Source organism: Sceloporus occidentalis, unplaced genomic scaffold (genome assembly GCF_023333645.1).
Source record: "Sceloporus occidentalis isolate IW3139 unplaced genomic scaffold, rSceOcc1.0.p SCAF_5, whole genome shotgun sequence".
NCBI classification, from domain to species: Eukaryota; Metazoa; Chordata; class Lepidosauria; order Squamata; family Phrynosomatidae; genus Sceloporus; species Sceloporus occidentalis.
The window spans coordinates 19,309,738-19,337,118 of record NW_028316985.1 but is presented as its reverse complement, the minus strand read 5'-3'; the positions used below and the strand labels follow the sequence as shown (position 1 = coordinate 19,337,118).

General features: G+C 41.8%; 1 protein-coding gene across 6 annotated transcripts; it reads right to left on the bottom strand.

Annotated features, from left to right (window-relative positions):
• Window positions 1-2,379: 2,379 nt before the first annotated feature.
• Window positions 2,380-26,675, bottom strand: LOC149311728 (DNA repair protein RAD52 homolog). Of its 6 annotated transcripts, none has more exons than XM_089527777.1 (12): window positions 26,559-26,675; window positions 22,256-22,329; window positions 20,194-20,295; window positions 18,484-18,577; window positions 16,635-16,702; window positions 15,888-16,006; window positions 15,725-15,800; window positions 13,954-14,141; window positions 12,898-13,040; window positions 6,021-6,095; window positions 5,403-5,618; window positions 2,380-4,822 (listed from the first exon to the last, which is right to left on the bottom strand). In XM_089527777.1, exons 2-12 carry the CDS (start codon window positions 22,325-22,327, stop codon window positions 4,761-4,763), a joined length of 1,215 nt encoding a protein of 404 aa, XP_089383903.1. In that variant the 5' UTR covers window positions 22,328-22,329; window positions 26,559-26,675; the 3' UTR covers window positions 2,380-4,760. The 6 variants fall into 6 exon arrangements, with proteins under 6 accessions (XP_089383903.1, XP_089383904.1, XP_089383905.1 ...); XM_089527778.1 differs by having other exon boundaries at window positions 26,506-26,559; XM_089527779.1 differs by lacking the exon at window positions 26,559-26,675 and adding an exon at window positions 24,791-24,806.
• Between the last annotated feature and the right edge of the window lie 706 nt (window positions 26,676-27,381).

The following is a 27,381-nucleotide window of genomic DNA, read 5'->3' as shown; positions in this document are numbered from 1 at the left end:
AGCTTTACTGTCAGGAAGATGCTGCCATTAACAATGGCTGCAGAAGAAAGTCATTTGAGCTCATTGGAGAATGCAGGTGCCTCCAACCAATAGTCACAACATTTACTGGAAGATTAAGGCACATCTTTGCCTTCTGAGACTTCAGCAGGCATTGGCTCTGAACTTCAAAAATAACTGCTGTATTGATAAGGGCTGGAAAATGGCATTTTAACATGGCAACTGTAACATCAGAAAACTGAACTCTGTACCTAAATACTACATCTTGTGTTCATTTTTGCTACGCTTGTATACACACAGTTCTCCTGTATCTGATATTGGAAACTGCCCAAATACATAAACCAGAACATTTATAAAGATTTGTAGACATAGCTTGTCAGTCCAGCCATAGAAAGCTTGCATAGATGAACAGAAAGAAGGAATTTTTGAAAATTCCTTCTCTTCCTCCTCCTTTCATGCAGGCGATCTCTATTCTGTTTCAACCTTTGAGCAAATCTGCAAGGGGGACAGAAGTGTTGAATCAAAAACTCCTTTTCCAGAAAGAGTGGCAAAGAACTTGACAATTTATGGAATGGGACATGTAGGTTGGTGGAACCTTTGTCCTAAACCATGAAAAACCATTTAAATTTATTTTAGTTTTTGACGGATGGTGTATGGTTCAAACGGGGATGTATGTCAGAGGGATTGTGACTGAAAATTCCGCAACAATTTCATGATGTGAAAGCAGCAGGGCACTTCAGGTTTGTAAAAATGTTGCACCTGGTGAGAAGGCAATATTGGTGACCAGAATATGTCAGGATGTGGAAACCTATGTGCAAGGGTGCACAACATGTACTATGGTGAAAAGAGGACGGGGAACCTATGGACTGTTACATCCACTTCCTATACCCTCATCAATATGTATTTCATAGTGGAGTTATCTGCAAATAAGAGAAAACCTGTCATATTGGTAAATTCAAACAAAAATCCACCAGTGATACCTTTATTGGCCAAGCAAAATGCACAATATATTTATTGCAAGCTTTAATATGATATGGAGAGGGCTAAAGATACCCTCCCCATACCATCTTAACTAACAGAAACAAAAAAATGCAGGTATCTTACTAACATCTCCAATTTTTCTCCGGTTTGGTTTGTAACATCTTGCCTGATGAAGAAGCCAGTAGAGCTTTGAAAGCTTGCAACAAGTATACTGTGCATTTCAGTTGGCCAATAAAGGTATCACTGTTTGGTGGGTTTTTGTTAGAATTTACTAAATGGCCAACACAGCTACCCCTGCATGTCATATGGATAGTGACTGATTTGTTTTTTAAACAAGCCCATGTTGTTAATTGTTGCCCACTGCCCTGTAGTTGGCAACTACCTTAAGGTAGTTTTTTGAAAGGAACCCAATTCACATTTTACTTTTGGATTGCCTTTTAAAAGCCACTAGGGGTTGACTATAGCATATTATTCTCGGATGGCCAGAGGGCACAAATTATTCATGCAATACCTTTGTTGTTAACATAAATTTTCAACAGGAGGATTGGCTCAGTTTACTCTCATTAGCAGAGGTCTGCATACAACAATTCCATGCATTAAAGCACTGGATTCCAACTGAGATTTTAAAGTAGGACAAACAGTGCTATTTGTCGATCAAATTTTTGAGGAGCCAGCAGCCTTTCAAAAACCAAAATTTGAGACCATGTTAGAAAGACTTGTCAATGTGGTGACTGCTAAACTGATGTTACCTCAAAAGTAGACTCATTCATTCGCTTTCATTTTAGTCTGCTGAAACAAGACAGTGGAATTGGGCCCATGGCACCAGATAGACTTGCCACTATCTTGAATGATGAAGACAAACATTTTGAGGTGTCAAGATTCTAGAGTCAAGGGTTCCCAAAGGCAAATTGCAGTATTTTGTACAATGGGAACACTTCTCACCAGGGCAGCGGCCATGGGTGGACTTCAAAGATGTCTGGGCCTCTACATTGGTGTGGAAATTTCACACATGCTATCCTGATAAATATGCACTATGCTTAATAATAAACACTGTATTGGTGTTGAAAAGGGTGGGGTGGATGTATATGTGGGGGAGAATGTCAGGATCATGGTCTTGTATTTGAATATGTGTGTGTAAACATGGGATGATGGGGTATGCTAGCCTATTGGTGATGTTCGGGGATGAAAGCTTTTATAGTGGATTAATTGATTGGACTGTGTAATTGGAAAAATTCTTCAGTGCTGACAACTACATTCTGTGATCGACTCTGCTTTCTAAATAAAACTTTTCTAAATCTGTGGAAGTCTTTATGTTCCTGGAGTGGACTTAGCCTGTACATTATATAGTTATCAGAACAGATGAGAAACAGTGAGACAAACTGACTTAAAATGTGTGGACCATTTTTTTATTTAATTAAATGCAAAGGTAACAAAAAATATCCAGTAGAACAATGTTAAAAACTTACATTGGTAATAAGGGAGAAAGCTTTTGTATCAATTAATTTCCAGGATATAGTTAGGCCATCAGATACTGCAAACCAAAAACAAGCAGTCTTTCATCTATCAAATCATACATAGACATATTGTACATACAACATTCTTTTAGATGGGACCAGCAGTACTGTTGTGCTTGAAGGGAGTATGAAGCTCAGACTTTAAAGTAGCATAATTTGGTTGATGGACTTAATCTTCATAAAGTGCTGTAGGAGTCAGCCCATTGCATTGCCTGGAGAACGGTGGGATTTGTTCACCACCACTACTTTCCAGGATGTTGTCACAAGATCCATGAATGTGTAAGAGAGCACAAGCAAGGCTGTGGATGTATTCAACCAATCATGCATCTTATATTTTTATACTATTTAATCCACTAATGTCTGTGTTTTTGCAGCCTTTCCTGTCTTCTGCTCAGTGCCAAGGAAAGTTGTTCTTCTGGACAGGGCAAGGAAAGAACTGGGGAAAGAGGCAGTGACAAAGCTTTTCCTCCACTAATATGTGAGCTTGCCTCTTCTGAGTGGATGAATGAAGCATACACCTATATTGTTTGATGGCTTCTGTAGAACTTCAAAGAGAAAGAGTTCAGCCCTATATGATTTCATTCAGACTTGAAGACCCACATTCTGATTATGGTTGGACTTTCAGATTTTCAGGGGAAGTCCTTCTTTCAGTATGTTTCATGGGGATTGTGGGCGATCCCTACTAAAGGATTCACTTCCAGGGCTCTGGAAATTCTCTAGAAAGGGAGGGCAGGCTGATAGACCCTCACTGGAAGGACACCAGGTACGTTACATATTATTTTCTCCTGACAAGCTTTTGGTCCCAACAAGCTGTTAAGAAGAGACCTGTTATCAGTTGGGTATTACATTTTCCAAACTCATACCTTTTATGTCTGTTTTAATTCTTCTTTTCAATATCGCTGTGAAGTATCTTGGTAGCTATTAAATAGTTAATAGAAGGCTACCTCTTAATGCACAGTCTATAGAAGTCTATTTGATGGGATTTGACAAATAGAATTAGTGATGACATTACTTTTCTAGAATGATCAAGCTGCAGTCCTCTGAGATGAGATGAGAATGGGAAGCAGTTTCTTAAGTGATTGAGACTTATCTTTCACACTGCTTCTGTCCCTGATTCAGAGATAAACTGCCACAACAAGCATTTACCCTTTTTATAGGAAAACCTGGGAACAGCAATACTTTCAGGAAGATATTTTAGGAAATCTACCCAAAAGATTTAGTAGGGAGGTGCCTTTACCAAACTGTAATTCCTAACATTCTTTAGGGAAAGATTACTTGATTAAATGACTATAAAATGGGTTAGTTTTGTGAGCAGTGCTATTGGGCAATTGGGTTAGAAAATATGACTGCTTATGTTCAAAACACCAGTCTGTCAGAGTCTCCTAGAAAGGTGGTACAAAGAAAAGATTTGTTTGATCTTTACTGCTCCTTATATAAGCAGCAGCACTGACTCACATCTGATAGCACCTTTAAAAATTTAAGTAGCCAAATACAGTTACTGCCAAGACTTCTCATTAAGATATTAGAAAATACTCAATACAGTGGATGGCAAGTCTGTGTTGTCCCCAATGACAGCATGTGCACATGGCTGTGGCACCATTAGGTGCAGCGGAACTTGAGCATCCGTGAGTTCTGGTAAGGGGGGGGGCTGGTCCAGAATGCATCCCCCACAAATACCAAGGTCCCACTGTATTGGTTTAAAGCATTTGTTTTAGGAAACTTCAATATCTAGATTACAAGCCTCCACAATTTGTGTTCATTCAAAAGAGAACAGAGTAAGCACATACTATTCAAACACTATGTCTTCTGTTTTTATGCATGAGGTCTTTTCAGTTCTAGGGCCCTCCTTTTAAGATTTATTATACACATACAGAGATTCATGAACAAAATCCTGTTAATGCAGGGCAGTCTGCAGTAAATAGACCACTGATATAGCTGGGTAGCAGAACTTTAAATGTTTTATTTCACAAGTATTGTTAAAAGGTTACTGTTTAAATGTTGTTATTCACATATCTCCAACTGAGCACTTTGCATATTTAATTATATATAAGTTAAAAATTTAAAATAAAGGAAGTCTGTACATATTTGGATCTGGATACAGAGTCGCATCTCTTCATGAAATGAATTATTAGGCATGTGATCTTTGACGCTTCCGAAGCCAGAGCTGAAGTGATACTTTAACCTTTCAGTCAACTATTGCAAAAGTTGTATGTAACATTCTGGACATAGTGAAGTGTGGAGGCCATTCTCCACACCAAGATTTTTGTGCTATGTGCACTCCAGTCTTCTCTTCTTCATTCCTTGGCTTTTCCTGTATGGACTGCACTCAGCTAGAAAGATAAATTGTTTAGGAAATAAATTTTATTTATAAAGCTCTCATAAATTAAGAGTGTTTGCCTACTTTCATCTTCAGCCTTCAACAAAGTGAAGCAAGATCAGCAAATCATTTATCTTGGGAGTTCAGCTTTGACAGCACTGAAAAGCACTTCATTGGATGTATGTTGAATTTTGGAAATGATCAAATGCAAGTCAAAAGAAGCAGAAAGATTTGAGGCTGTCCACGTCTACACTCAACTTAGTGTACAGCTTAGAGCACTGATTCTCAAACTGGTCCTCCAGAGGCTTTGGGTTTCTTATCCCATAATCCCTAGCACTGGCCAAGCTGGCTAGGACTTCTGGGAGTTGATGTCCAAAACCACTGAAACACTAAAGTCTGAGAACCAGTGGCTTAGAGGACTGTCTGTATAAGAGCAGTAACATAAAAGCTTTAAAGCACAACGTGCTCTACATTATTTCTGTTTTATAGTAAAAAAATGGAAAATATATGTGTTGCTCTCCGACAAACACACAAAAAGTACCCAGTTCCTGCAGCCAAGATCCACTTGCTTCTCTACATCTTATGCAACATACCTGGTAAGTGAAGCCTGGGGCTCGTGGGACCATGCGACGGTGCAAGTTTTGCACAAGGTTTCTGATGGTTTGTTCTTTGTGGAGTCCTACTGCGAGTCATCATATGATACTGTCCAAGCGGTGTGCCCGAGTAATGGGTTGGTACATTTCCTGTATTATGACTGGTAATGCTGAGATCAGTAGCCTCCAAAGGCAAATCCCAGAGCTCAGGGTCATCTGGAATAAGTTAAACATTAATAGCGATGGCCCACCTATTGAGCACTCAGATCCACACCTGACTGCTATTGGGACTAGACTATTACAGAACCAGGTACAACCAGGGTGAGGTTAGACATTGTTATAGGAAACACGAGTGCTGAAACCTGAGATTTTTCACAATAAGTGGAGCTTAGGAGGTGTAATACTCATGGAACCACTGTTTCTTTCTCTATACTCTCCCTCTCCTTGAACTTCCCCCCTCAGCTGGGATACTTTTTGGAATTCTCATTCAGCAGAAAAACAGATGTGTAGCAAGGTAACCTGGGAAAAGATGCATACTGCATGTTGGCCTACATGTGCCCACTAGCTGTTGCTTCACACAGAAAGGTAACACAGCCTGCACACAATTTTTTCACTCACCTGCAAGGAACTCTTCTGTCACACTAGGCTCCAGTTGTGCTGAAGTGTGTTTCATGGCAGGGAGATTGCATTCTTCTGCACACAAATAAAAAGTTACCACTGCTGAGACAGACTGGAACTTTACCTGAGTTTATACTACTGACACAGGCAAATTTGTAGGAGAAACAAGACAGAATGGTGGTAATTTTGGCTTTTTTTGAAACTGGACAAGTGACATCATTAGAACCTATTCACCTCACAGGAAAAGAAGACGCTATATAATCAACTCATCTGCTTACCTTCTAATGCCATACCAACCAATGTGAAATTGGCTCAAGATGAGAAACACGGTTACAACAACAACAAAAAGTAACCAATAGTTGACCTTTCTAACTTAGTCTGGAAAAGGTAAATAATGCTCTGGATCCAGATTTCTTCACCTGTCATTCTCTTTATCTCCATACATACAAATAAGTACCTCTGGATGTTATTGTTTATTGGGTCTCATGGCTAGTGATTAATATTTTTCTTTATTAATTAACTAATTTGCTCGCTCAGTCAATAAATTGATATGCAATAGATTACTTGGCACTTTTTTCACAGAAGAAATCCATGTTAGTGCTTCATCAAAATAATCTGCAATGTAATGAATGGATACACTGCCAATCTAGCTGGGCAGCTTCAAATCTGATGTTTTCAACAGACACCTTTTCTTAAGAAGCATGCATATATATGTGGAAAACAGAAATGCACATGCAATTATTGGCAGTATAGCTTTTCTTCAAGAAGAGGTACTCCTATTAAGCATCACTGTCAGTCATCCAATATTTGTAAAGCAGTCTGCATAGGTCTGTGTTTGGTTTTTCTATTTAAACTGTCTCTCCCTCCATGTCATCTTAGCATGCTCAGTCATCACTGGTTTTTGTTTTTGTTTTTGGCCTTGTTTTATGTTTTGTGAAGCTTTTATGTGTATTTCTGTGCTGATGTGTGCCGGATTCTCAGTGACCTTGTCTTGATCACAAAGGCAACTGAGACAAGGTAAGAAGTATCCTTCAATGTTACCTTAGTGTCGAGGTGATCTTGGGTCCTTGAAGATTATCTATCTATCTATCTATCTATCTATCTATCTATCTATCTATCTATCTATGGTATTTATACCCCACCCTTCAGCCCTAATGGCTATCAGAGCGGCTTACAATTATTATTTTTAATTAGACAGTTCCCTGCCCTCAGGCTTACAATCTAAAAGACACGACACAAAAGGAGAAGGGAATGGTGGTGGGAAAAGGGATGAGGTCCAGTGGTTATTCTCTCCCTCTGAGGCCTGGACCAAGGCTGATGGACTGGAGGGAGGGCTCTTCTTCTTCAGGCTAGCCCTGATGGAACTGGCTCTGCTTGTTCACTCCCTCACAGGCTGAAGGATGACAGTTATCATGGTTCTGGTAAGTTCTAAAGCTGGTAAAAATTCAGTATGGCCCCAGTGGAAGACTGTGTGCCTGCTATCCAAGGATCAGCCTTGCTAAAATGGAAAGGCTTCTCACCAGAGCATTGGCCACCAGAGGACAATTTGATTACAGCAGCTATCAACCTAAGCTGTAGTGAAATAGCTGCAATTTGCATCAGGGGAGGGATTAGCAATGCTAATGAAACTTTGGATCTTCCAAGCATTCAAGGAGAAGGAAGCATGGGATACCACTTCTAACTTTAAATACTTACAATTCAATAAAAATCATTTCCAAGTAAAGCTCTGTTTTAGAATATTCTGAAACATTTAAGGAACACTAAGGGTACTACCCTGATGTCTTCTAGAAAACATTTTTGATAAAAGACTTGATTACTGAGAAAGGTTTTGATATATTTAAAGCATAACAATAGTTTTGTTTGGTGAACCTAGAGCGAGGTACAGACCACCCCTTTGGGGTGGCCTGCACCTGCCCCTTTCTCTGGAGGATTGGGGCCAGGGCAGTCATATCAGCAGCCCAGAGGCCCCAATCCAGTGCTTTTCCAGGCCACAGAGAAGCGGCAAAATGCTGCTTCCCTGTGGCCTGGAAAAGGGGTGTCCTTGGGGCTTCATGCCCTTGGACACCCTGGGAGCCAGAGCCATGGGAAAAAGGGGCCACTTGGCCCCTTTCTCCCTGGCATCGTTCCCGCAGCTGTTTGGTCACCAGAGGTGCGCACCCAGAAGGAGCTCCGTTTTGGAGCTCCTTCTCATGCCGTGCCCAGGCCGCCATAAGCAGTCTGGGACAGTGCAAAGACATCACACACACGGAGCTCCATTTGAAAACGGCAAGTGCGTGACATCATCATGGCAGCCCCTGTGAGGACGAGAGGCCGCCATGATGACGCCCTCTTCACGTGCTAGGGTTGAGGGGTGTGTGGCTGCACCGCCCCGAGGCAACCCTAACACGTGACAAATGCATCACAAACGGACCGTCTGTTTCGGGCCTAAGCCACATATTTAAGGCATCATATTATGTTCAATTAAAAGTTTTCTGAGAAGCCATGCCATTAACTATGTCTCTTACAGTAACATATGAGAACAAAGATCACTTAATGAAAAACTCCAGACCATAATAATCTAACCCACTTTATTTAAATTTGCTTTCCCTAATTAAAATTGACCTCTCTTGACTAAAATGCTATTCCTTAGCCTGATTACTTACTGATTAATTAAACTGAAATATACAGTCCTAAACTATCCCATAGTTATTTATTCACCCACCTCTCTTGCTTCCATTTTGAATTTTTCATTTGTAGTGTGCTACATTTTTAAAATATATTTTTATTAATTTAAAAACATCAAATACGGTGTTATAGTGACCATACAAACCATAACAGACAATCCCACACAGTATTACATAATCCCCCAGCATAGTTCCCCCCATCCCCTCCACAGATGGAAAAGACATATATAATGTGCTACATTTTTGAGGCGAACAGTTAAGAATAGATTAAAGTTTGTGTTAAGCCTTCCTTTTGACTAAAAACATCTACATCTAAAGAGAGCACTAATTTAATGTCCTGCTTTCAGCTGTTCCCCTTACAGTGATATGGGTTGTATCTGCACTGCAGAAATAACACAGTTTGATACCGCTTTAACTACCATGGCTGAATGATAAATCCTGGGATTTGTAGTTTGTTGTAACATCAGCGTGCTGACAAAGTCCAGGTTAGGTGGGCGGGGGGGGGGGGGGGGGGGTGTTGCCTTGGTACATAAGAACACCTTGTCTCTCACCAGGAACCACATCCGTCAAACTTCCCTTATCGAGTGTATTTACCTGACCCTGAAGGCTAGGGACAGTCTGGGGATTCTGTTGGTGTACCGGCCACCCCGTGCGCTAACGGACTCCCTTAACGAGCTGACACAGCTGGTTGCGGAGCTGATGTTGGAGATGCCCAGGCTGTTAGTCCTGGGCGACTTCAACATCCCGTTCGTGGCCAACTATGTTCCACCCGGTGCGGCTTGGGAATTCATGGATACCATGGCGGGCATGGGCCTGTCCCAGCTGATTACGGGTCCAACGCATTTTGCGGGTAATACACTGGATTTGGTTTTTTGTACGGATGCGGAAAATCCATGGACGGAAATAACTAATATTCCCCCCCTGTCATGGACGAATCATTTCCTCGTGGAAGCAAAAATCAAGGCTCTACCCAGATCCCCCCCGGGGGTGGTGGACCTATTAGGATGGTCCACCCTCGAAGGCTGATGGAACCCGAGAGGTTCCAGGAAGCCTTAGAGGGGCACATGGTTGGAAATGACGGTGATTCTGTTGATGCCCTGACTGGTATTTGGAATACCGGTCTCTCTAGGGCTATACACAGCATCGCTCCCAAGCGCCCTCTCAGGCCTGCTTCCAAACGTAAGCCCTGGTATACGGAAGATCTCCGGGCGAGGAAGCGAGTTCTGCAACGGCTAGAGCACCACTGGCGGAAACACCTACGCTTAGCCGACAAGGCTCTCCTAGACCGCCTTTTGGAGGACTATGGAGAGGCGATACGAGCAGCTAAGAACTCGTTCTATGGTGCTCGTGTCGCGTCCACTGAGTCGCGTCCAGCAGAGTTGTTCAGGGGTTAGGGAGCTAACTCAGCTCCCCCCTGCCCTGAACCAGATCCTTGAACCTTCTAAGGCCTGCTGTGACCAATTTAACAACTTCTTCGCGGATAAAATCTCTCGGATAAGCGAAGGTCTTAACGCCGGCATTAGGACAGAACCTAGGGTAGAGGTATCCAGAGCCTCCGTGGACTCCATTAAACTGGATCAGTTTGAGTCAGTTAGTACCGATGATGTGGACAAGATCCTTGGAAGCGTTCGGAAGACAACCTGCTCCCTCGATCCCTGTCCCTCATGGCTAGCGGCTCAGGGGGGACTGGTGGTAACTTCAATGTTACACCGGATCATAAATACATCTCTGAGGGATGGGCAATTTCCATCCAGCTTGAAATTGGCCACTGTAAAACCGCTGCTAAAAAAGCCCTCCCTTGACCCCCTGATGCATAACAATTATCGGCCAGTCTCGCTATTGCCATTTTTGGGGAAGGTGATCGAGAAGGCGGTTGCAATCCAGCTTCAATCGATCTTGGATGAAAGGATTATCTGGACCCATTTCAAACTGGCTTTCGGGCAGGCTACGGGGTTGAGACGGCCATGGTCGCCTTGGTCGATGATCTCCGTCTGGGCATCGACAGGGGAAGCGTGTCCCTGTTGGTGCTCTTGGACATCTCAGCGGCTTTCGATACCATAGACCATGGTATCCTTCTGGAGCGCCTGGCAGAGGTGGGAATCGGGGGCACTGCGCTCCAGTGGTTCCGGTCCTACCTCTCTGGGAGGTTCCAGATGGTGCAGCTGGGAGACGTGTGCTCCGATAAGAGGGCCCTCACATCTGGGGTCCCTCAAGGAGCCATTCTGTCTCCCATGCTTTTCAACATTTACATGAAACCGCTGGGAGAGATCATCCGGAGACATGGGGCGCGGGGTTATCAGTACGCTGATGACACCCAAATAGTCTTCTCTATGTCTCCTACTGATTCAGTGACTGGGGATGGCATCTCTCCTCTCGTGGCGTGCCTGGAGTCAGTAATGGGCTGGATGAGGGAAAACCGACTCAGTCTGAATCCAGAGAAAACGGAGGTGCTCGTGATAGGTTCTCCTGGCCCGGGGATGGCGGTGGTTCCACCTGTCCTGAACGGGATCACGCTTCCCGTAAAGGACTCGGTACGCAGCCTGGGGGTGCTCCTTGACTTGTCGCTTCACCTTACATCTCAGGTGGATGCGACGGTCAGGAGCACCTGCTACCAGCTTCGGCTGATTCGCCAGCTGCGTCTCTACCTGGGCCAGAGGGACCTTGAAACGGTGGTACATGCTCTGGTAACCTCTCGACTGGATTTCTGCAACGTGCTCTACATGGGGCAACCCTTGTACCATACCCGGAAGCTACAACTGGTACAGAATATGGCAGCCAGACTGGTCACTGGCATACCCAGGGCCAGTCATATAACACCTGTACTTAAAGATCTGCATTGGCTGCCTATTCGCTTCCAGGTGCAATACAAGGTGTTGGTTATAACCTATAAAGCCCTACATGGCTTGGGCCCAGGATACCTTGAGGACCGCCTCTCCCCATACAATCCGCCCCGCACACTCAGAACATCTGGGCAGCAGCTACTGAGGGTCCCAGGGGCAAGATTAGCCTCTACAGCGAGGAGGACGTTTACCATCTCGGCCCCGACCCTCTGGAATACGCTGCCCATAGAGCTCCGCTCGGCCACCTCCCTGGCACAGTTCAGGAAGGAACTAAAAACCTTCCTGTTCAAGTTAGCATTCCCCGATATAAGCTCCAGTTAGTCTCCCCCCTCTGACGGCAATGGCGAGCTGGCCAGAATGTATTTTTAATGTAAATTTTAATGTATTTTTTCTTATTGCATATTGTATTGTATTGTTAAGGAAAAAGCAACATGGGACATACAGTGATTGAAATAAAGCATGTATGTGAGAGTCAGGGTGACTCAGCAGAAGCAAGTAGCAACCACACAGGTGTAAAAGATAATACAATTAACAAGTCCTGAATGCCAAGGACAGAAAATGTAAAGTGGATAATTGAACACACCTGAGAATTGTTAAGTGGTCAGGGCTGAGATGATGAAATCATCAATTCTGGATAGAAACAAGGGAACCAATGAGAATGGATGTACACGCCCACTGGGTGGATACTGACAAGAGTGGGTGGTATGATCCAAGGACTATAATAATGACTATGAATCCCAGTGTGTTTTGTGGGTAGTAGTTGGGTAGTATTGGAGTAGTGAGGAGTATTGTTGTGTTGGATAGTTTGGAGCTGTATATAGTAGAATAAAGTAGATCTTTTATATAAGACTACTGAGTTGTCTGGTGTCTTGAGTGAAGATACAAGAACCAGCTGGATCCTGAAGAAGTGGGAAGACTTCTGTGGAAGCAAGAGTGAGAAGGCTTGGAGAGTTTGTCAGGGTCTTCAGCCTATTCTCTGTAACTCTGCTGCTTTTGAGCAAAGCTTTATCCACTGGCCAAAACTGGTCAGCGTCGGTGCGCAACAAGGTGGTGAGTTCGAGCCAGAGGTGAAGAGCTACAACTCCCATCATCCCTGACATGTATTGTGTATTTGTTTATTATGCTGTACACCGCCCTGATTACAAGAAGGGCGGTATAAAAATAAAACTTTTATTATTTATTATTAAAGATGAAACATCTCACAAAACTACAAATCCCAGAATTCCATCACATTCAGCCATGACAGTTAAAGCAGTGTCAAACTGCATTATTTCTGCAGTGCAGATGAGGCCAGTTTACACAGGAGGAAGGAGTAGTCTGCCCATTCAGAGCTTAGTATATTACACCAGATACAAATTCTTATTAACATTTTACCTTGATTTGTAGCTTTGCAAGCTGAGGTATCTGATTGGATTTGCTGTTTTTTCAGCATTTGTTGCCTGAACTGCTGTTGAAGTTGCTTCTGTCGTAGTTTCCGGTGGTACGTTGCATCACACTCCAAGGCCAGTGAGGCCCCGCTATGAAAAAAACACAAGCCAAGAGATGTTACCAGTATTGTCACATGCTCCAGTGACATCCATATCAGGAATACAGTGAATCTGTTCTGGATGTTATGCCCAACTTCTATAGAGCTATTCAAAGAGCTATTCAAAAAATAGGTTCAGCATCCTTGATAAACCCTGTGAAGTTTACCACAGTGGTCCAATGGGATTCTAATGGTGATTTTCACTCAAAGTACAAGTTGGATGCCCATATATGCCTTGTTTACTCTCAGGCTCAAGGGCAGTAGTAGTTGCTGGTGTCCAAATGAATTTTTTGTTCTGAGAAGTCACCTGCCTCCTACTAGATGAAGAGCAAAGGACTCCAGTGTTGTGTGGCATTTTCTAGCAAACAAGTGAGAGAAGAATTCATGGAGTGAAAGTTCCATTTTTTGCAACAGAACACACAGTCTTGGTAACAGAAGTACATATTGTTAGGAAATGCATAATCTAGTAGTCGGAGCAATCTATATAAAAGAGCTTTGCTATTATCAATTTCTATAATATCTTTCATTCACATTTAGTATTTTACTGACGTCCAGAAGCAAATGGGAACAATTAAATAATCTTGATAAGGGAAAAGTGGAATTTAGGTTAATCTCTCTGTTTCTAGAATCTCTTTCATAGATTCTAAGTGTCTTGTAGTGCATGTACATTAGGGAAAAATATTCCTGCAATTATTCTCTAGATGGTCACAATTCTAATTCACAGAGATCAGTACTGCCAAAATCTTGTTTGAAAATCACATATTAAATCCCAGTTCAAAGCAGATCAGACATAATAGGTGGATTAAAGTTGAAGTGTAACTGCAGAACATATATTGTTAATTTTCAAAGTCTCCAAACACATGCCCATTGCAAAATGTGAACTGAAATCTGACCAGATCTCTAACCTGTTCTGTTGATCGTGTTCAGCAGTGTTCAGTGAAGAGTCCCACTGGTCAGATTTGCCAGGGGTGGTTGTGGACAACTGATGTTCACCTTCACCTGCCTTTTGCAAACAGCTACTGTATCTTGCTTTTTCTATTGCAGGCTCAAAGTCCTGTCGTTTAGCTTTACTCAAGTCAAAATCTGGAGGCATCTAGTAAAAAGAATGAAACAAAAAATTGTTCCATAACTAGAGACATTCAAGAAGTAATAAAGCATTTCACAGACTTCTCATCTACAAAGTTTCATTAAAAGACAAACTGCTTTCCTGGCAGAATTTGTCTAATCGCAAATTGCTCTATGCATTAAGAAAATGAAATTATTTGTGTTAACTTAAGGGAGTTTCACATGTGTACTTTATGGATCCTTTGGTTTCTGACAACAAAAGACTGAAAAAATGTAAAAAATCCTAGTTGGTAGCTTTTTGTATGGAAAGTAGAACTTTGCAGATAATAACATTGTTGAGAGTGCTTTAGAAATCAATTCAAGTGAACCTTTCATTGAAAGTGCAGTATTTTATCCAGCATGCAAGAGCAGAATTTGCCATCTTGGGTGGCATACAAATTAAAGTGACGAACTGCATGGGCTGTGGTCAATGAAGAACAGAATGATGCAGGCTGGAATGATGCAGGCTGGAATGATGAGAATGCAGAAGCTTAAATGATGATTCACTCGGGTGGGGCGGATGCAAAAGAATCCAGTTTGTAAGAGTGACTGGAGAATGAGCCAGTTTTTAAAAGAGGAAATATGAAGATGGTATGAATTACATGATTTCAATAAAAGCTTCCGTCATTTTAATTGCATGTTTCAAAAGGCTACATGAGCTGTTTTGAAAACAGAAAGTTAGGTAGAAAATAAAGATGATCCTGGATCTATAGTTCCTCTGAATTTTTACTACTCATCTTAAACATTCCCCTTGAATTTAACAGGCTTACAGTGCAATCCTGTCCATGCCTGCTCAGATGTCCTACTGATTTCAAGGACGCTTACTCCCAACAATTGTGTCAAGAATAGCTTTGCTCATACTTTGCCTTCTCCACATGGGGACCACAAAATACCAGCTGAATACCCAAGTAATTGCTTTGTTCCTCACTTGCCTTTGCCACAACATGATTACTGAAGGAGAAGGAAAACAACTGAGTTGTCAGTTTAAGGACCAACTCAATTAAGGGCCCTCTACCTTTTTAGGGGGCAAGACTTCAGTGAAGGGCTTCATTGCTGGTGACTGATGGAAAAAAATTGACCCAAAGATTAGTGATTCCCCCCATCTTTAAATAAAGAGGTTTTTGTTGCAGGAACTAAAGAACAACTATAAGCTGCTGAATCTTATACAGCAAGAGAAAAATCAATATATTTTATATTTGAAATGCACTATAGTTTCCTTTTTGGTTCTGAGTAAGCTTTAAACGGGTGGCATACAAAACGGTTAAATAGAAGGCCAAATTCTGACATTTGGAGGTTCAGTTCCAACTGGCATTGGTGAGAGCTATGAAACAGAAAAGTATAAATCAGGGCACACACACATCAGAAACACAATTACATCAGGTGTGGACAACCAAGGCTCTGACATCAGCGGTCAAAGGAGAATGTATAGGTGTGTGATACAAAAATGTAAGTTACCTAATTTGTATACTCTATGCTCACTGCAGAATTTGGCAGTTTTAGTGCAGGATTTTAGGTTTCTTGGCTGAAAGCTGAACCATTTTATATAGTTGTTGGAAGCTTGAAGTAACACACCTGACGGGGAAGTTTATTCACTGACCGCAAGTAATCTTTGTCCAGGATGCAATTCCCAAGAGCATTTCCAAAGCACCTGATGGAAGAGAGAGTTTGATGTTGTTTATAAAGTTCCATGTTTTTATAGCTCTTTTGGACTAGCTGTGCACAGGTCACCACTTACTTCAGTGCCCTCTTCAGTCCATCTGTAACAGCCTCTTTCCTTGCTTTTTCAAGTGATAAGGCCTTAGACTTCAAACCTTCACTTACTCCATAGCCAACATCTTCATGATATGCCCCATCCTGCAATGTGAGTAAACTATGTAAGAGCAACTATGTACTCCTTTGGCTGCAAGTCTTTCCAATGAGTCTTACTCTCCATTCTTATTTTCTAGAAAAGTAAGCCTAGTAGGGCACTGCAGCATCTTCAGTTTTTCTAGAATCTGCAGGGATTCTTATGAATCTAATGTGCAATATTGTTTTAAATTTTGGAGTCAGAGCCTCACTCCAGAAAATGGAAGGCAACTTCAGATGGAAATGGTAAGGTAAACACATTACAATTTGTAATACTTCCAACTGCTAGAAAATCAGATCCCCAGATAAAATATTTTAAGCAAGGGTTTTCTTCTCCTTTATTAGAACAATATCTTACTTCGTGTGAAAAATAAAACAGAAAATATGATCCTTGTCCACCACTCATAGGACTGATAACAATGATGGGGCATCTTTTTATCTGACAAGTCTCAATGCCTTCAATATTTATATGTCCTGCATACGTTCAGTATTTATGTATAATATTTATGTGCTATTACCATTGTAAATTTACAGCATTATATAAATAAAGTGTAATAATAATAATAATAATAATAATAATAATAATATTTCATTTAGTATCAGTATCACTAAGATAACACCACCACCCCCAATTTACCTTAAGCTGGACTTTCACAAAGGCACAGACACCCACATAGAACCTGCCATTGTTTAGATCAACAAAATCTGTGCAAGAGCAGAAAAAAAATAATCAGTTATACTAGTGACTACAAGGCTATTCAGATACTGATAAACTGGAAACAGCTTGGCAGGTGAAAACAATGAGAGTGCTCCCACAGACAGAATGTACCTTCCTATCTCTTCCTTTCAGAACTTGCAGCAGTTGAATTGCTTTCCTGCTATCTCCCCTTCACATACTTGACAGCTCAAAGTAGGTGTGTGTGTGTGTACATCACACAAATGGCTACAGAAAAGCATCTTGGGTTCCATCAACATTTATGTATATGTATGTAATGAACATGATCCCAACTAAAATGTTATAGAAAGAAAAGAAAAAAAGTCAGATTAGCTTACTCTCAGATTCCCCAGCTTGGCTGTATGTAAAAAGGATCTTGAGAGACTATTCTGCACCAAGACTTTGTTTGGAGCACTCTGCTGTTTCAGGCATTTTAAGAATGATGTAGACATGTTGAAATCAGTTCAGAAGAAGGCAATGAAGATGGCTACCAGGACAGAAAGCAGGGTTTAAGAGGGAAAGGCTGAAGCGACAGCTATGTTTAGCTTGCAGAAGAGAAAACTCAGGAGAGGCAAGATGGCAACCTATTTCATTTAATATCAGTATCACTAAGATAATGCCCCCCCACACACATAATTTACCTTAAACTGGACTTTCACAAAGGCACAGACACCCACATAGAACTTGCCATTAGCCGCTCTGAGAGCCTTTGTGGCTGAAGAGCAGGGTATAAATACAGTAAACAAACAAATTACAGGAGCAGAGTTAATGGACTTATGTTATAGAAAGGAAAACAAAATAATGGTCCATAGACTGAAAATAGTCAATGTACATCCCTGAGAAAGATGGTATCAGGAATCATAGGAACCACTGGATTATTGCACTGATCTCCCACAAAAGTGAAGTGATTCTGAGGGCTGCTTTCCAGTCCAAGGTTGTCCAACTTTCTAAAATTATACTTTTTTGGCAAAACTGTAGCAGTGCCTCTGAGGTTTTGGGTATCGGGGGGCACTTTTTGGGCCAACATTTTTTTTTTTAATAAAAAATTTGGGGAAGGCATGGTTCCTCAAGATCTCAAGGAAGGCCAATGCAGCCTTCAAACCACAGGCAGTTGGCCATTCCTGGTCTAAATATTAAGTTCTTAATTTGGATAATAGGTAGCTGTTGAAGAGTAATAGCAGAAAGAACAGTAAAAGGGACAAGAGATCACTTGGCAGGAACTGCCACAGGACTCAGAACATGAGTGTGCAGAGTGGATATTGTTAGAGGGATGTTTTACAGGAAAATTTAGCTGCAGAGAAAATGAGACCAGCAATGAAGGTAGGTGTTTGGAAGAAGTACAGAACATGATGTCATTATTAGAGGCTAGCAGATGGATGCGATACTTAATCATTGCACTTGTGGGGGCGACAGAACGATCGTATAAATGAGCTAACTTGATTTGAGATATGCAAATATTAAGTGGTGCACCAAGGTCATATCTCCCCTACTAGCCATTGCTGACACAGCCAACTCACACCGTTTCTTAGCTAGAGAAGTGGTCTTCTGCTTCAAGCTGCTATTTCAGAACCTTCCTGAAGAATCAGCTTCCATGAAGCAGGGTGGTGGCAAAGGGCAATTCTCACAAATTCTACCTTTGGCTCCCACATGCCATTGAGGAAGCTATCAGCCAAGATTGCTAACCAATCTTCTTTATGGAAGCTATGAGCAACATTCCATTATATATAACCCTGTTAACCCCAACCATCTGGAGTAAGTTATTAGTGCTCACCAACATTCTGCTGAGTGACAGAATGAGCCCAGCCATTGTAACCAAACATTTCATTGGCCAGACTGATAACCCTGTGTCCTTCAATGTAACAAACCTGAAAAGCAGAAAGACAGGAAATATTATTCTGCTGAAGTATATTTTGATTCTACTCCAATATTACAAGGTAATGTATGAATAGAATCCATATATAACATATAACATATAATATCCACTTAAAAATTAATCCATGCATTGTTGTAAAGGATGCATATATTTGCATCTTTATAATATTACCTGAGAGCCAGTGTGGGTAAATGGGCTGCGCATTGAACTACAACTTTGGAGACTAGGGTTTGAATACCCACTGTACTACAGAAACCCACTGGGTGACCTTGAGCAAGTCACATCATCTCAGCCTCAGAAGGAGGCAAAGGCAAATTCCCTCTGAACAAATCTTGCCACCAAAATGCCATGATAGGTTTGTTTTATGGTTCACACCATAAGTTGGAAATGACTTGAAGAGACACAACAAGAAGTTACTATGGTTAGATGTATTTTACATTTGATTGATTTTTCTACTAATATCTCTCTCTTTCATTTTTAATCTACTTGGTCAAATCACCATCTCATTACACTGAGACAGAATCTAAAATTACTCTTGTTACATTATATTTAGCATGTCAGAATCATAGCAGCAGAAAAAATGGAGTACACAAAATATATTGGTGTCTAATAATTATATTGTGCTCTCCACAGCTACCAAAATTAGTTTAATGCAAGCTGTGTATCAGATATTAACTGATTCAAGCAAGAATATGGAATATCTGCAGGGCAGGAGAGAGATACTAAGTATTATATATAAAAACTAGTACATTAGATCTTCAAAAAGGCTTTGCAAGTATATCACAAATGATCAGAACTGTGCATCACCGATCTAGTTATGCCATATATCATACTAATCTACCATATATACTTGTCTATAAGTTGACCTCATGTATAAGTCAAGGGCAAGTTTTGGGGTAAAAATTATGTATTTTGACATGACCTGTGGTTAGGCTAAGTATAAAACTTGGAGGCTCTTTCAGTGTGTGAATGCGAGGGGCAAGAGGGAAGCAGCAATCAATACGAGGCTTCAGTGTTTCAGCTTTCACTCCCGAGACAGAGAAGTGTGACTGTTAAACAAACAGCAATCTATTCATCATCAAGGACTCTATCTGCTTGGCTCAGAACAGAAACTGCATGGAGAAATCTGAAAGAACTGCTATCACATTGCCATACTGACCTGTAAATAAGTCAACCTAGCATTTTGGGGTCAATTTTTGGGCATAAATTTTTAGACTTATAGACAAGTATATATGAAATATCTTTACATCCCTAGGCAGCAATGAGAAAGCCACTTTGAGATGACAGAATTATGATGAACCAAGTACACCCTCCACTCCAAAGAGGAAAACCAGCAAACCTAGCAGAGCTCCTGGTATTTTTGCAGATGGACACCATCTTGCCTTTGATAAGGTTCAAGAGGTCAAAAAATAGTATTTGGCAGGCTGGATCCACACTGGGAGGACCAGTCCCTATGATCTCACTATAGAGAATGTGTTGTCTGAGGAAGGTGACAGCAACATGTTTTCCAAAGGTTTGGCTAAATATGATGAATTACCCATGTCTGGCAAATTGGTTCTCTGATGTCAACATAAAGAAACTGAAGATTCTGTATATACACTTTTGTACCTTCTGTCCCCCTCCAGCTTGCCGGCTGCTGATGTATTCTGGGCCTAGTCTCTGTCGCAGGGCAGCCTGAATGGCCTGGTACTCATCTGCTGTATACTGACACTTAAGCCAAAAAAGACATTGAAAGAGTTGAGACAAATAACTTCATTTTTTTAAATTTTCCTGGTTTCTACTTATTATTTAATTCACTCACTTTTATCATACTGCACCATTAGTTGTATTTCTAAGGATATAATCAATAAGGAGAGAAGAGGTGTGGTGTTTTAGTTTCAGCACTTAAATAGACCTTGGTAGGTCAGGGTTTGAATTCCAGCTCAGCCACAGAGACCCACTTTGGGCAATTCACTCTCTATTATCCTCAAAGGAAAACAATGTCAAACCTCTGAATAGGAAACATATACAGGGGTAGCTGGTTTGCAGCAAAATATAACAAATCCCCAAATCCATGAAAGAGCAATACCTTTATATAAAACAGACAAAGGTACATCATGCAAGCTTTCAAAGCTCCACCGATTTCTTAATCAGGCAAAAGATGTTAAAAATAATACATAAGAAAAGTGATAGTGTTGGAGTCACAGGCCTACAATTTGTATCAGATGCTGTTCCTACTGTAGTTTGGTTAGTTTGGAGGGATCTTAGTGTAGGCAGAGGCCACTGGTCTCCAAGAGTCCTGTGACTAACACTGTCACTTTCCCCCTGTATCATTTTAATATCCTTTTAAGCTTCGAAAGCTTGCATGATGTACGTTGTACTTTGGTTAGCCAGTAAAAGTGTAAATTTTGTTTTACTCCTCCAATTCACTCCTCTATTATCTTCCCAAACATCCTCTGACTAAAGAAAACCCTACAACAGAATTTCTATGTCAAGAGGTGACTTCAAGGCACATAACAACAAATCAATAAGGAATTACTGTATTGTGTTTCACAAGGTAGCTCCCTTAATGTGATAATTATTAAAATTATATTCATTGCTTTCCTGCCAAAAAAATGGTGTGTGGCATGAATTTCATAGAATCATAGAATCACAGAGTTGGAAGAGACCGCAAGGGCCATCCAGTCCAACCCCCTGCCATGCAGGAAATCCAAATCAAAGCATTCCCAACAGATGGTCATCCAGCCTCTGTTTAAAGACCTCCAAGGAGACTCCACTACACTCCAAGGGAGTTTGTTCCACTGTCAAACAGCCACTGTTCCACTGTCGAACATCTGCATTCTCTCAAGTATAATTACAGCAAATCAAAAGAAAAAGTCAACTATATTATCCTACCACCAGTTCCCAAATAGCTGCTAAATGAACAAATCAAGCACAGTTGGATCTCCATATCTGCAGACTTGCCATCTGTGGATTTGAGCATCTGCCAATGGCAAGACATGTTGTCTTCAATGGCCACCTGTGTACGCGGTTGCACTAGCAGATGCGCATATGTCATGCCGCCATTAGGGAGAACAGGGCCTGAGGTCCTGCAGGTGTTTTTTAACCGCTGGGTGGGGCAAGGATCCGGAACGGATCCCTTGCGGATACAGAGGTCTGACTATACATTTTAGAAATCTTCTATTATAGTGGAGGGAAGAACCAATAGATGAGTAACAAAAGTCCGAAATCACTCTTTGTAAAGGAGACTTTATAAATCCTGCTAGTTTCTGAGTTTAGGTTAAGAGAATTCGATACACTCAAAACACAGTGGGAGCCTTCCATAAGGACTGTTTTGCATCTAACTGGATCCAATCCAGGCTTGCTCCCACCAAACTTAGATTAAGTAAACATTCAAAAAGTGAACTTTGGTTTGTTTAAAAGTGGAGTTATACACTTTTACAACTGTGTAAAACATTCAATAAGTGAACTGTGGTTTGTTTAAAAGTGGAGTCATACAATCTCTTTACAACTGTATAAAACAAGGGGAAATGGTAATGTGTGAGGCTAATTTCAAATTATGGAAGATTATGACTCCCATTACATTTAAACTGGGCTATTAGTCCGAATAAATTTCACAGGACAAAAGGAACAAAAGACATCACTCCCACACACACAAATCTCACACTATTCCGAAGGAGACGATACAGACCTGTCCAAAGCACATATTGGAGGTAGTACTGTTGTTGCTGATTCTGTCTCTTGTCATTTCACGTCTGGACATTCCTAGAAAAAGAGGAGGAATAAAAGGATAAAAAAGGGGCAAATGCCTGCAAGGAAAAAGTCAGAAAAGCTAATGCTCAAAATGAGCTAGTAGCTTAAAAATATTTTTTTAAAGGGAGGTTTTTAAAGCTATGTTTGGAGCAAGAGGAGGAATATGGAAATGGTAGGGTGACTGCATAGAGAAGATGGTTAAACGCTAACAGAGGACAGAGAGAGCACTGAATTATTTAATACCTTCTTTGCCTTAGTTTGCTTCCAAAAGAAAAACAGTTCTCTAACTGGTAAAAATAGAATAAACCCAGCCTAGAACTACAGCCCAGAATAAGTAAAGAAGTAGTCAAATATCTAGCTCCTCTAAACAAATTTAAGTATCCAGGACCAGATAAACTGCATCCGAGAGTACAAAAGTAACTTGCAGATGTTATCTCAGGGCTGCTCCTATAAACTTTGATAATTCTTGGAGGACAGGAGAAATCCCAGCAGATAGGAGGGCAAATGTTATCTCCATCTTCAAAAAGGGCAAAAAAGAGGACCCAAACAACTACCAACTGGTCAGCTTGACATCAATACCAGGAAAAGTTCTAGAACAGTCAGTCTATGCACATTCAGAAAGGAATATTGTGATTAGTAAGAGACAGCAAAGGTTTCTCAAAAATAATTACTACCCAACTAACCTTCTCTCTTTTCCCCTCCACATAGAATATGTATCATTCAATAACTGGCTTTTTAAAAAATTGCTTGAGGAGTGTAACCCAAATGAAGTGGTATTCAGATACTTGCTAAAATCTCAGAGAAAGTAAAGAAACATTCATTTACTGATGTAATCAATGTATTTTTAGAACATTGTCACACAACAGCTGCTCATTTTCATGTAGCTGACCAAGATTATTGCTTCCCTGAAAAAAAGGGAAAGTAGTTACTGGAAGCTGCCTTCATGTGCTAGCAAAAGCATTAATGGAAAGGACTATACTATTTAAAAGGGAAGGGAATACTTGTCAACAGAACCTACAGGGAAAAAATAGAAGACAAAGGTTCAAATAGCAGTTGATTTATAAATTTTATCTACATTTTTATTATATTTTAGATTAAGCACAAAGGAAAACAGAGCACAAACTGGAATACTGCCATTTTGTTTAAATAACAAAGAAAAATATTGGCAGTTTACTGTAATTCTGAATTCCCTTCCTAATAATTCTAGAAAGGAATTTGTATATTACACAGCAGTTGCACACGGGATCCATGTTTTTTATTGAGCTAACTGTATTAATATTTATTAATATAATTCCTTAATGGGTTGCAAAAGTAGCGTGCTTTGCATGGTCTTAGGCAGGTGAGCATGATGGCCTAGAGTTGAAAATTTAATTGGTGGGCTTTGGAACATTTCCATAGAGTTTATTAAACCTGAATTTTTTTGTTACATTAATTCTTTTTTCTTAATAATAATAATAATAATAATAATAATAATTTATTTATAGCCCACCCAATCACAAGGAATCCGGGCGGGTTATAGCAATAAAAATACAGAAAATATAATAAAATACAATAAAATAAGATAAAAGAGAGCGACGTAAGTCACAGAATTCACAGCTAGACCTGATGGAACTGGGCCTATCTTTTTCACTCCCAGGTCTGATGATGACAGTAGGTACGGAGGGAGGGTTCTTCTTCTTAAGGCAAGAATATTATTTTAATTAATTTAATTCTTCTATTAAATTTAAGAGAAGAATTGGTGGCGGGGAGAGGAACTAGGTAGGGAAGGCCTGCCGGAAAAGATCCGTCTTAAGAGCCTTCTTAAAGGCTGTAAGAGTACAAATGTGACGGATATCCTTTGGCAGGTTGTTCCATAGCTTTGGAGCAGTAGTGGAGAAGGCCCTCTGGGTAACTCAGGTTACCGGTAGTCTAGATGTTTTTGGCTGAAGTAGATTCTTCCCCGAGGGCCTTAGAGTGTGGGACAGACAGTATGGAAGAAGGCGTTCCCTTAAGTATTTTGGACCCAAGCCATGCAGGGCTTTAAAGGTAATCACCAACACCTTGCACATTGCCTGGAAACTTATTGGCAGCCAGTGCAGGGATTTCAAAACCGTTGTTATGTGATCGTTACGAGAAGTACCTGTAATTAACCTGGCTGCCATATTTTGTACAAACTGAAGTTTCCGAACTTGGCATGAGAGTAGCCCCATGTAGAGCGCATTACAGAAGTCCAACTGAGAAGTGACCAGCGCATGGACTCCTGTTTCCAGGTCTCCCGGTTCCAGGAAGGGGCGCAGCTGGCATATCAGCTGAAGCTGATAACAAGTGCTCCTGACTGTCGCATCCACCTGAGCTGTCAGGTGAAGAGATGAGTCGAGGAGAACGCCCAAGCTGCAGATAGAGGCTTTCAGGGGAAGTGTGACCCCATCCAGAACTGGCTGACATAACTCCATATCTGGGCTTGGGTTTCCTATAACGAGTACCTCCATCTTACCTGCATTCAGCTTGAGTCGGTTTTCCTTCATCCAGTCCATTACTGCCCCAAAACAGGCATTCAGAGGGGAGATGCCATCCTTAGCCACTGCATCAGTCCAAGACATAGAGAAATATATTTGGATGTCATCAGCGTACTGATAACATCCTGCCCCATGTCTCCGGATGATTTCTTCCAGCGGCTTCATGTAAATGTTAAACAGCATAGGAAACAATATTGCACCCTGGAGGACACCAAATTTTAGCTCTCTTTTAGAAGAGCAATCGTCTCCCAGCGTCACCATCTGGAATCTGCCCTAGAGATAGGACTGGGACCACTGTAGAACAGTGCCTCCGATACCCAACTCTCTCAGTGATACTCCTTATAGAGTGTGTTTGTAAATTAAGAGTTATAAACCAATCTCTGAAACAAGTGCCAAAATAAGAAAGTGGAAAGATTTGGCAAATACAGCTTCAGCTGATGATTTTATACGCACACAAATTCTGAAGCTTCTTGAACAATTATTGGGCTGTTTCCCAGAAGTAATAAAAGCTGTTTGTGGAATATTTATGACGAAGGGACTACCGCATCCTTACGCTTGCTTTCCTTTCTGACACATTCTTTCAGAAACTACTAGGCTAACGGGAAATACGGTACTGATTAAGCAGTTGTCGTTAGTTACATTACTAATAAGAGGACCACGGCATTATTTTAAACGAAGGCCTTGTTAAAAAACCTTAAGTGAAGTTATAGTTTCGTTGATGCTCTTCTCTTGCACTTTCCCCATAGTTTAGGACAGTCTATAAGAAAGGATGGAAAGGGGGAAATACCACTTCTGTCCCTCCTTCTCCTTCTCTGGACCTTTCCCAACTGATTCCCAGGCGCTGGAGAAAGGTCAAGACATCGGATTGAGAAAGGAACAAGTAGATTTAAATGGAGAATTGTTTCCATAGGAAGCCAGTGCTTGCAAAGCGGAGCAAGAGAGAAGCAAGTGGATCTCCATGGAGAGGTTTTCCCTTCGGAAGCAAAGGCTTGCAAAACGGACTTCAGTGGAGACTGGGGCATCAGACCTGCTTGCCTTAGCGCCCTTCCAAGCCCTCCTGATGGACTGACCCTTATATAAGTCTACCCCAAAATGTTAGGGGCAACTTTGGGGAATAAATTTCTTGAGTTATTGTTGAGCATATACTGAAAGTTCATTTTTCAAACGCATCCATTTCCTAAACGAATATACAGAACAAACCATCAGAACATAAAGAAAGTGTGCAAGTAAAGGAGGAGAATAAGGCAAACAGGCAGCCATGGAGACTGCCTGCTGTCTGTGCTTCCTCTCCATTGACAGATAAGGCCCTGAAGACACTGCTATTTAGCCCCATCTGTTCAATCAACACAGAGGTAAATGTCATCTTTAAATAGGTCTACTCTAGTCAAGAATTCAGACCAGAGGCTGAGACCAAAGCGCTATGGAATTCTGGGAACTGCAGTCTGTTGTAGCACCAGAGCTACAACTCCCAGAATTCCATAGCACTGAGCCATGGCAGTTAAAGGGGCAGAACACACTGCAGAAATGATCCAGTTTGAGAGCGCTTTAACTGCCCTGGCTCAGTGCCAGGGAATCCTGGGAACTGCAGTTTATTGGGCCACCAGAGATCTCTGACAGAGAAGGCTAAATCTCTCACAAAACTACAGTAGTTCCATAGCCTTGAGCCAGAAAAGAGTTAAAAGCGGGGCCAAACCGGGTTATTTTTCCAGTGTGGATGCGGCCTTTGCGAGTTCCGTCCTCGGTTACCTCAGAAGGAGCGAAGAGCAAGCAGAACTCCCTCGCCTTCCTTTTGAAAACGATGCCTACGGCGAGCCAAACGGGACAAACTTCCTGCCGGTAACAAGCGCGCATGCGCACACTCGTTTCATTCCCTCCCCCCGCAGCCTCGACCAGGAGCCAGTGGGCGGGGCCTCGGCGCGTATGAGACTAAAATCGGAATCCGGCGGGACGTGTCGCCCAGTCGCCCAACAAAAGAGGCGGGACGATGTTTCCAAGAGCGGACGCCGATTGGTCTGAAGTGAGCAAAAAGGGCGGGGCAATGGTTAGGCTCCTAAAATGATTGGCAGGCCTGGTGGGTGGAGCCTAGATGGATGACGGAGCGGGAAGGGAGAAGGGCGGGCCGAGGCGAGGCGTAAGTCTGGAATGATGTAACCGATGGGAGGGGCAGAAGGGGAAGGGGCGGAACGTTAAAACGTGAGGCGCGGCTGGCAGGCAGGCAGGCAAAGGCAAGGCACGCGCCGAGAAGAAGGCGGGGTTTGGCTCGGCTCGCGCGCCGGGGTGGGAAGGGGCGGGGCTTGAGCCGGAAGAAAGAGGCGGGACGAAGTCTCTAAGAGCGAACGCCTATTGGTTTTTCAGGTGAGTGAGAGGGCGGGGCAAATGAGGAGGCTCTTAAAGTGATTGGCTGGCTGGCTGGCAGGCAGGCCTGGTGGATAGAGCCTAAAAAGGGGAAAGGCTACGTAAGCCGAACTGGGGGGACAATAGCGTAAGTGTGGAGTGAGGCGGCGGCGGAGGAGGAGGAGCTTCCAAGCGTGCGGCGCGCGCCGGGTGACAGGCAATGGCAGGCCGAGGC